This window comes from Marmota marmota, unplaced genomic scaffold (genome assembly GCF_001458135.2).
Source record: "Marmota marmota marmota unplaced genomic scaffold, marMar, whole genome shotgun sequence".
In the NCBI taxonomy this organism is placed as follows: Eukaryota; Metazoa; Chordata; class Mammalia; order Rodentia; family Sciuridae; genus Marmota; species Marmota marmota.
In genome coordinates this window covers 17,390,218-17,399,994 of record NW_026000185.1, presented here as the reverse complement: position 1 = coordinate 17,399,994, position 9,777 = coordinate 17,390,218, and the positions used below count along the sequence as shown (strand labels likewise).

General features: G+C 47.0%; 1 protein-coding gene across 9 annotated transcripts in view; it reads left to right on the top strand.

Annotated features, from left to right (window-relative positions):
- Window positions 1-2,564: 2,564 nt before the first annotated feature.
- The window catches only part of Arhgap17 (Rho GTPase activating protein 17), a 47,325-nt gene continuing 40,112 nt past the window's right edge, over window positions 2,565-9,777 (top strand). For 2 of the 9 annotated variants that reach the window (XM_048789680.1, XM_015491182.2), the window contains exons 1-2: window positions 2,969-3,981; window positions 9,369-9,442. In XM_048789680.1, coding sequence (XP_048645637.1) covers window positions 3,583-3,981; window positions 9,369-9,442 — 473 coding nt within the window. In that variant the 5' untranslated portion in view covers window positions 2,969-3,582. Of the gene's footprint in view, window positions 3,986-9,368; window positions 9,443-9,777 lie in introns of all 9 variants that reach the window. The other 7 variants (XR_007342688.1, XM_015491183.2, XM_015491181.2 and 4 more) reach the window with 7 other exon arrangements.

Below are 9,777 nucleotides of genomic sequence, written 5' to 3'. Positions count from 1 at the left end.
AAAATACTTTGTTTCTTTTTGAAGTTAGGGAGAAACCTGGCGGTTTAGACTTGTGTCATTGCTTATTTCTAGATTTGTGATGAACTTGTTTTGGGAAGGCTATGAAACATGGAAATTATCATTTTAAGAACTGAATGTTGGGCTGGGGGCGGAACTCAGTGGTCCAGAAGTTATCTAGCATATCTGAGGCCCTTGGTGGGATAGGCCCCTCGGCTGAGGCAGAGGCCCCATCAGCCCCAGCTCGTTCCTCTCACCGTTGGGCCCCAGCTCCAGGCTGCATGAGTCCTGAGGAGCTTGTGCTTTCAGTGATAGTGCCCAGACCTACCTGAGGCCCAGGTGCCTCTGCTCAGAAGCCCAGACCCTCTGCCCTCCCTTTCTTCCAGGGGACTCTGGCCAGGGCTGTTGTACTCAACCTGTCAATAGGTTCCCTAACGTTGGGGTTGGGAGCTTCTCCTGGCAGACGCTGGGCCTCCAAGGTCCTCCCTTCACCAGTCGCAGAGCAGCCAGGGGAGGACAGACCTGGCCAGCCTCCTCCTGCAACTGCGAGCAGGTTTACTTGGGAGGGTTCCTGCGACCCAGGGTCTGCTCCTAGGTGACTCTCTCCCTTCCTGTGTAGAGGAGGGACTGGCACAGCCACCACGACACAGGCCAAAACCTTCTGAATGATGACAACCGTATTCAGGTAGAACACTGTGTTCCTTGGTGTCCAGGAGCAGATTGTTTCCAGGCTCCCCAACGGGTTCATAATTTGTGCTTACCCCAAACATAAAGTGTCCTAGTTTTTGCACACCCCCCTTTATTTTCATATAATACCTAATACAGTCTAAGTGCTGTGTAAATAGTTGTATTATTTGGGGAATAAGGACAGGAAATTAAAGTGTGGATATTATGTACAGATGGAATTTTGTTCTCTCTCTCTCTCTCTCTCTCTGTCTGTCTCTTTTAAAAAAAATTTTTTTATAGTTGTAGATGGACAGCATGCTTTTATTTGTTTAGTTTTTTATGCAGTGCTAAGGATAGAACCCAGTGCCTCATGCATGCTAGGCAAGCGCTCTGCCACTGAGCTTTGGCCCCAGCCCTCTTTTTTTTTTTTTTTGGTAGTGGGGATTGAACCTTGGAACACTTAAACACTGAGCCACATCCCCAGACCTTATTTTGTATTATATTTAGAGTCAGGGCGACTTTAGCTAAAACAAAGACCTTTAGCTAAAACTTAAGGCCTTGCTGAGGCTGCCCTCAGCCTCTCAGTTGTTGGAATTACCGGTGTGCTCCACCGTGCCTGGCTCTCAAACATTTTTGATACATGGTGGATCAGTGGATGCAGAACCCTTGGAAACAGAGGGCCAGTTGATTTTTTTTTTTGTTTTTTGGTGCTCAGGATTGAACCCAGGGCCTGTGCTCTGCCCCTGAGCTGCATCCCCAGCCCTTTTTATTTGAAGACAAGATCTTGCTAAGTTGCCCAGGCTGGCCTGGAGCTTGTGATACTCTTGCCTCAGCTTCCTGAGTTGCAGGGGGTACAGATATGCACCACTGCACCCCACTTGTTGGTTTTTCTTCTTTTTTTCCCCCTGTTGTTTGTTTGTAAGGTTTTTTGGTTTGAGGATAGAATCTTTTTTTTTTTTTTTAATTAGAGGATAGAATTTTGTAAAGACTTATTAAAGAATCATACTCATTATTTCTTTGTTGATTTTCTTTTCATGTTTTAAAATATTTTTCAGACTTTCAGAAATACTGTTTGGGCCATTTAAATGTTAACCAAAGTAGGTTTTCATATTGGTATTTTCCCTTCACATCCCACATCAGTCATATGCATCATCTCACTTAGAACCCTGAGGTCCTGAGACAGGCAGAGGACCTTGCAGGTCGGCACAGTCCTCATCCTTGTCCCTTTGTGCAGGCAGCCACTGGCATCTGAAAGGGTTGCCGGTCTCTAGAAACTCCTGTCCTACTACACAGGTTCCGAGTCCACATCTGCCGCCACTGCCACAGAGGTCTCCGCACCCTGGGGTCTGCTGTTTTTAATGTGGAGAGTAGAGAGTGGCAGCCAGCGTGAGTTCTGGGTTCGGCCCCAGGTGTGTCTCACTGGCGTTGTGTCCTCGTGGTTTTCTTACCTTCCCCTCAGTTTCAACGCCTCTGCGACCAGGGTCTTGGCAGTCTTCACACTGTGGGGTTGTTAGGAGGGTTAGTGAGTTGTGGAAAGTACTGATCACGGACCAGGCAGTGTGACTGCTTGTTCTTACCACCACACCAAGCCACAGAGGTGCGTGTTGCCGGCTTGTGTGCCTGGCGAAACGCCCCTCGGTTTTCTCTTTGATTTCCTACTTCTCTCTTAGATCTCTGTTAGAATAATATGAAGCCTTTGTTTTTCCTTTTTTGTTTTGGGGATTGAACCCAGGGATGCTCTACCACCGAGCTACATACCAGATCCCAGCCCTTTTAAATTTTTTATTTTGAGTCAGGGTCTCACTAAGTTGCCCAGCCTGGCTGTGAATTTGCCTCCTGCCTCAGCCTCCTGCCTCAGCCTCCCGAGAGCTGGAATGACAGGTGTGGTTAAGGGCTGCCTCTTGTTTTGTTTGTGTGAAGTTGCCCTGCAACTTGGATCCCTGGAGGGAGAAGCCAGGACTGACTTACTGTTATTTTTCTAATACCTGGCACAGGGACTCAGCAGATTTGCCTCCGGTTTGTTCACAAATGTCAAGCGAGTGCCTTCTGATCCTGCGACAGACGGCGTGCAGACGCTGGTTGGGAGATGAGTGGACAAAGCAGACAGGGTTCTTGTATTTGCAGAGTTGACATTCTAGTGGAAATTGAAATAAAAATGGAATTAAGGAAAGCCATTGTGAGACTTGGGTCTTGGTAATTGGGGCTCAGAAAGCAAAGCTGCTGGTGTTGTGGGGACCTTTTGAGAAAGAGGCACAAAATATCTCATGGGGTAAGATATTGTGAGGCAGTCAAGATGTATTCTGCTTTGAATTTGTTGATTTTTCTTTAAAATAGAAAGCATCCCCAAGGGCTTGTGCTCCTTGGTGAGTCATCAGAGTGCACATTTCTGGCATTCCTTCCTGTAAGAAGCCGCTCTCTTTGCCATAAACAGCCATCTCCCAGCAGTAGTATTTTGGGAAGCTTCTCACAATGTGTGGGTCCCCAAGTCATGGTTCTTACTGCTGGCCATCTATTCTGCTCTAGAGATTCATTCAAAACAAAACCCACTCCAAACCCAATAAGGAATAGTTTTCTGAGCATTGATCAGGAGTCTAAATGGTGGAACATTTGTCAGTCTGATGTCCTGCGTGTGGAAGGCTCCATTGCCATGTGCTGGAGACCAGGCTCTGGTTGTCCCTGTGACAGCTTTTCCCACTTGGCACTCGGTCTGGGCCTGGACTGGTCATTTGCAATTCTGCTTGGTTGCACTCAGGGCTTTGCTGGTGCATAGCGGGTGAATGGACAGCCACCACTTGTTCTGACAGTAAGGTTGAACTGGGACTGTCCCCTTAGCCTGCAGACAGAGGCCTCCGAAGCCTTCAGTACAGGAGGGTCAGGGTTCTCAACAGGGTGGTTTCACCCTCTTGGAGATATCCCACAATGTCTGCAGTCATTTTTGGTAGTCACAATTTGGAGAGTGGGTGCTACTGGTGTACTATGGGCAGAGGCCAATGTGCTGCCGAACACACTGTTGGCTCCTGTCAACCTGCAGCTGCCCAGCCCAGAATGTCCACAGTGAGAATCCCGGAGTGGCGAGTGGGAGCCAGTTCTACCCAGACCCAAGAGCTGCAGGATTTTACTGCAGAATGCTTTTCCTGCCTCCATGCAGACAGGTGGAAGGAGGTGAGTTTGTCTTCAGGCCTTGCAAACAACTCTTTGTTTCTGCCTTGTCAGATCGAGCGGCGCCTGGACACTGTGCGGTCAATGTGTCACCATTCCCATAAGCGGCTCATGGCATGCTTCCAGGGCCAGCATGGCACCGATGCCGAGAGAAGACACGTAAGTATCAGATGTGACCCACAGCAAGGCACCTTTCTTGTCTTTTGGGGCTTATCTCCTCCTGGACTGACTGGTTTTTCCCAGGTAGCATTGGCAGGTTGACTTTGGATGGGTATGTTCTGTCACCCTTTGTCCTGTGACGCTCCCTGGCCATAGCATTGTTTTCTTGCTTAAGACATCACCAGGCTGAAAGCCCAGCTCCCCCTGAATCTCTTCCAAGTGCCTTTAAGGATTTGAACCATTTGTCATTGATAAGAGAATGGACATGTCAGTTGGGAATCCCTGATGGCAAAAATCTGAATGCTACTTAAGATGACTCAGAAAGGAGAAGTCCAGAAATTAGAATGGGGTTGAGGTGGGCTCACCTCTCATTTCAATAATTAATACAACCAAAACCTCAGCCTCGTGCTTCTCCCCCACCTTCTTCACACCTGTTTTATCTGAGACAGGCACCTCACAGCTGCAAATTGGCACCAGCACCTTCCTGGGCTTCTTGCTTCTTGTGTGTTCCAGAAGCAGAGAGAAACTCTTCCAGTAGTTTTCTTGGTGGAGTAAGGAAGTGCCTTTTCCCACGCCATTGCCAGATAGAAATTCCTGTCCATTGCATTGATCTTTGTCAAGCCACATTCCCTAGTTACCGTAGGCAGGGGTGAGGCTGGCTGAGGGGAGGGAGGCACTGGTTGACCTAAACTGGTTGGGCCAGCCCTGGAGCCTGGGCTATGTCTACTTTCTGCTCACAGGCTTTATTGAGGCTGAAAAAATCCCTAAGAAAAACCAGGGTACTGTCACAGAGAGGAAGGGTGGCCTCTGGGAGAGCTATCCGGTGTCCACTGCTGCATGCCTTTGTTCAGAGCATTCGGGACCTCTGCGCCACCAGTAGACCCAGCAGTGTGTATTCACCTAGCACTTCTGTCTTTGTGTTCAGGCTCCTGACTTACAAGCATGCACTATCCTTATGAGTTTGGTCACATTCAAGTGACAGTTCACTGGGAAGCTAGGATTTGCTCTTTTGTCATTGGATTTCTCAAAAGGAAGAACAGTTATACAGATATCTATCACCCTTCTTTTGTATTTCCTACAGATATTTGTAACACACCTTGACACCAGGGTTATCCCTCCCTTCCACAATAGTTAGAATTATGCAATTTTGTCTGGTAAGAGTGGATGTTTGGCTGGCGAGGTGCACACTGTAATCCCAGTGGCTGGGGAGGCTGAGGCAGGAGGATCTTGAGTTCAAAGCCAGCCTCAGCAAAAGCAAGGCACTAAGCAACTCAGGGAGACCCTGTCTCTAAATAAAACACAAAATAAGGCTGGGGGTGTTGCTCAGTGGTCTAGTACCTGAGTTCAATCCCTGGCACCAAAAAAAAAAGACGTTTGCACATGGCCTGTGGTCCAGAAATGCTTGCTGCCCATCTGCCCCTGAGCCAGCCCCGATGCTCGCCCACTGCCTGCTGCTCTTCGTTCTCTTGCCTCAGCAGCTGCTGTGTCTAGCTATTTACTGTTGCCTTCTCAGGTGCTTCTCCCTGCTCTCCAAGTCACATTCTTTGGCCCACCTCTGTTTTTGCGGGTTCTAGCTAGTGGGTTTACTTTTCAGTCATTGTCAAACAAGCAGAAAATCACAGCCCTAGACTCTGTTAGCACACACAACCAGTTCTTCGCCATGTGTTGATGCTCTTGAGCCTGTCAGTACATACAAATGTGGGGCTACTGCATGTTCCCTTTTATGCCACCTCTACCCTCCACGCTGCCTGACTCACAGGCCCTTGATTCTCCCTGTGGATACCTTTTAGATTCCTCACTTCTGCTCCTACCTCTGCCCTGATGCAAGACCTGATGAACCACTGCTGGGGCTGTTGGGTCACCTCCTGTGCTGTTTCCTGCCTCTGATTTCCTTCCTTTCCATTCTGTCTCCAACCTGATCGCCAGAGTCAGTTGCCTAGTACACAAATCAAATGTGTCATCCTTCTGCCTAAAAACAAATTTTAGCTTAGTGGGCCTTTAGCTTAGGGACCAGAAACAGCCCTGGGTATATTTGGAAATGTGTTGAGTCAGTGTGCATTGCCATAGGACTGGGGACACTGTTGGCATTTGGAGGCTGGGAATCAAGATGCTAAATGTTCTCTAGTGCCTGGTGAAGTAATTCCATGCGGCCAGTGCCCCTCAGTGCTGTGGTTCCCATTGCTTGGGACAAAGTCCATGCTCTGTAGCATGTCTTAAGCCTTTATAATCTGATCCCATTTTGCCTTATCAGCTCCTTTGTCCCGTTTTCTCTCATTCTCATTTTTCTCTCATTGTAGTCCCCAAAGATGTCACCATCCTTCACAGTTTATGTCCTGTTGTTCCTATTGTCTGCTTCGAGTTGCTGCCCAACTGTCATATACATTCATTAAAAATAAACAAAATGGCTGGGGTTATAGCTCAGTTGGTAGAGCTAGCCTCGCATGTACGAGGTTCTGGGTTCAATCCCCAGCACCAAAAAAAAATATATACACACACACACACACACACATATATATATAAATGGGACTGAGGTTGTGGCTCAGTGGTAGAGTGCTCGCCTAGCAAATGCAAGGCCCTGGGTTCGATCCTCAGCACCACATAAAAATAAATAAATAAAATAAAGGTATAAAAATAATTTATCAAATATCTTCTATGTATGAGTTCTAGAGAGATGAGTAAAATGTAAGTGTTCACAGCCTGGGGGGTGGATACATGCAAATGGGTAATCGGGGCCAAGAGTGGGCACCAGAGGAGGAGGGGCAGTCAGGTAGGCTTCCTGGAGGAGGTCCTGCCTGGGCTGGGAAAGGGGGAGCTTATTGGCAGTGGTGGGCATTTCCAGGAAGCAGGAGCAGAGATGCCTGGCCCTCATTTCTGAAACCTACTGCATTAGCTTTCCTCTTTTCATCCTGAAACAAAGGTCAAAGACAGGGCTCAGAGTGGAGGGAAGAGGAATCCCCATGACAATGGTGGGAGAGGATGGTGACCACAGAGATCATGCAGTAGAGGAAAGTCACAGCAGTCTCTGGAAAACTCAGTGGGGTCTCCCAAAAGCCCTGCCAGGAGCTCCCTTGAGTGTGAAGAGGCAGGGATCAAGTGAAGAGGGGTGGAGCTGGTGGCTTTCTCTGCCTGAGCCTTCGTTAACATGGTCCAGCTTATGTTGTGGGTCACCGGAGACCTGAATTAATTAATTCTTTCTTTTTTTCCTTTTATTTGTTCTTCTTAGATATACATGGCAGGAGACTGTATTTGACATATCCTACATACACAGAGTATCACTTATTCTAATAAGGATCCTATTCTTATGGTCATATGTGATGTGGAGTCACACTGGTCGTGTATTCACATATGAACATAGGAAAGTGATGTCCCATTCATTCCACTGTCTTTGCTACTCCCATTCCCCGCTTCCCTTAGAATTATTTTTGTTATATGTAATGTTCATACATTTTACAAATTGAGACTTAAGAGCTTTTATGTTCTTCCCTGGTGGTAGTTACTCACCCCTAGGAAGCCTGAGGCCTTCTGTGGAGTTGAGTGTTGGTGGGTGACACCTTCGCTATCGAGTGTACATGTCCAGCAGAATCTCCTCACTCATGTACTCCAGGAAGCAGGACTGTGGCTTTGTGGTCAGGGCATGGAAGCCACAGACTACTTACAGACTGGCATCTTGAATTATGAAAAAAACCCCACAGACTTATGGAGTTCCAGAGTTGGAGAAAGTGTATTTTTTTATTATTATTACATTTATCTTACAGTTGACCGCCTTTTGAAAAACTAGAACATAGGAATTGTCCTCTACTATTCTCATATCTTTCAAGTTCAAGATTGGGGAGCCAAGAGCAGCCTCCTCATGGGGCAGAAGGAGTCCATTGTTTATTTTTTAGAAAATAACTCGGAGGGAAGGGAGATGGGTAGATATGTTTATTGTTATTTGTTTTTTCTTTTTAAAAAATATTTATTTTTTAGTTTTAGGTGAATACAGTATCTTTATTTTATTTTTATGTGGTGCTGAGGATCAAACCCAGTGCCTCACACGTGCTAGGCGAGCGCTCTACCACTTGACCAGCCCTTATTGTTATTTATTCTTAAATTTCAATTTATTACTTTGAATATGTTGTGCAGTTGCATAATCAGACCACAGAATATTCAAAAGAACATAAAACAAAGTGTCTGCCACCCTGTCCCCTAGGCACACTGTGCTATCCTCCAGAGTCACCAGCATTAGCAGTCTTTTGGCTAATCTTCCAGGGCTATCCTCTGTGCCACCAGCTGGTGTGTGCACAAGTATATCAGAGGGAGTCCTTCAGAGGCAGAAGTCAAGTGATGTGCTGAATGGACCCTGTGTCTTGGGCACGAGTGCCCTTTCTGCTTGGAAGGTACAGTGACCCGTGGTGCTGCACGTTGAAGCGCCTTCTCTCAGCAGGTGGTGGTGTTGCACCCTGCCCACCTGCTGCTTTCTTGGCCTCTCCTGCCAGTGTTCTGAGATAAGCCACCAGCCAGCAGTGAAGACTGGGCTCAGGAACTGGGCCCAGGCCATGGTCACAGAGGTGTGGCTCTCCCTCCCCACTGCAAAGTGCCCCTTAATCTTTCTGGGTTTTTGAGTTCTTTTCATTATAGAGGTCAGGTGTTCCTGTGGTCATTGCTGGCTAAGAAAACAAACCACTAATAGGAAAATGATTTGCTTTGTGCTTAAAAACATTTCCACGCTTTGTTTTGAATATTTATCTGGCTTACTTTTAGATATTTAACTATAACTATCACTAAATTTTAGGATTATAGCCAAATTAAGACCCAGTTTAAGAATGTTATAGCACAAATTTTTGAAATTGACCATTTCATTGCATTACTCGTGATGAGCATTTGAAGAATAAGGGCTGGGTATGGAGCACAATACAGACTGAACATCCTGATCCAAAATCCAAAATGCTCTGTAATCTGAAGTTGCAGATTTCATAGCATTTTAGATATTAGATTTTTGGATTAGGGATGTCAACCAGAAAGTCTACACAATATTCCAAAACCCCAAATGCTTTTCATCCCAGGCATTTAAGATGAGAGCTACTCAACCTACGTGCATTTGATTAACTAGTGATAGTAATGGCAGCCACAAGAAATAATAGCCGCTAATGTTTTACTTAATGTTTACAAGTACTCCCTATGCACCAGCCACTTGATGTTGAATATCTGCTTGGTTGACGGACGGCCCCTAACTTAGGCACAGAGGTGACACGACACAAGTGAGGTCTGTGAGACCAGAGCTGGCGCCCGCTGCCTCTTACTCATGCAGTGTGCCTGGAGGGAGAGATCAATGGCCAGTGACTGAAGCAGATCATTAAGCAGGGGCATCAAATAATAATGAAAAAAACATGCTGTTTTCTTTCTTCCAGAAAAAACTCCCTCTGACAGCTCTCGCTCAGAATATGCAAGAAGCATCCACTCAGCTGGAAGACTCTCTCCTGGGGTAAGAGTCGGCTGCTTTCAGAGAGGAGCGGCTGTTGGGTCAGGGAGAAGCGTGGGCTGGTGGTGTTCCAGCACCACCTGTGGGTGGGTGAGGGGCCATGAGCATGGTGTTGTGGCTCATCCTCCAGGAGAAGGCCTCTGCCTTGCAGGAGAAAGTGGGTCTGAGCCTCTGGGTTGCTGGAGAATCTTTTCCTGGGTATCAAGCTGGAGTGGTGGTAGAGCCACTAGCATAAGTAACTGATGGGGGCTGAGGATATGCCTCAGCGGTAGAGCAAACTGCCCAGTAGGAGGGAGGCCCTGGGTCCACAGCACTGCCAAAAAAAAAAAAAAAAAAAA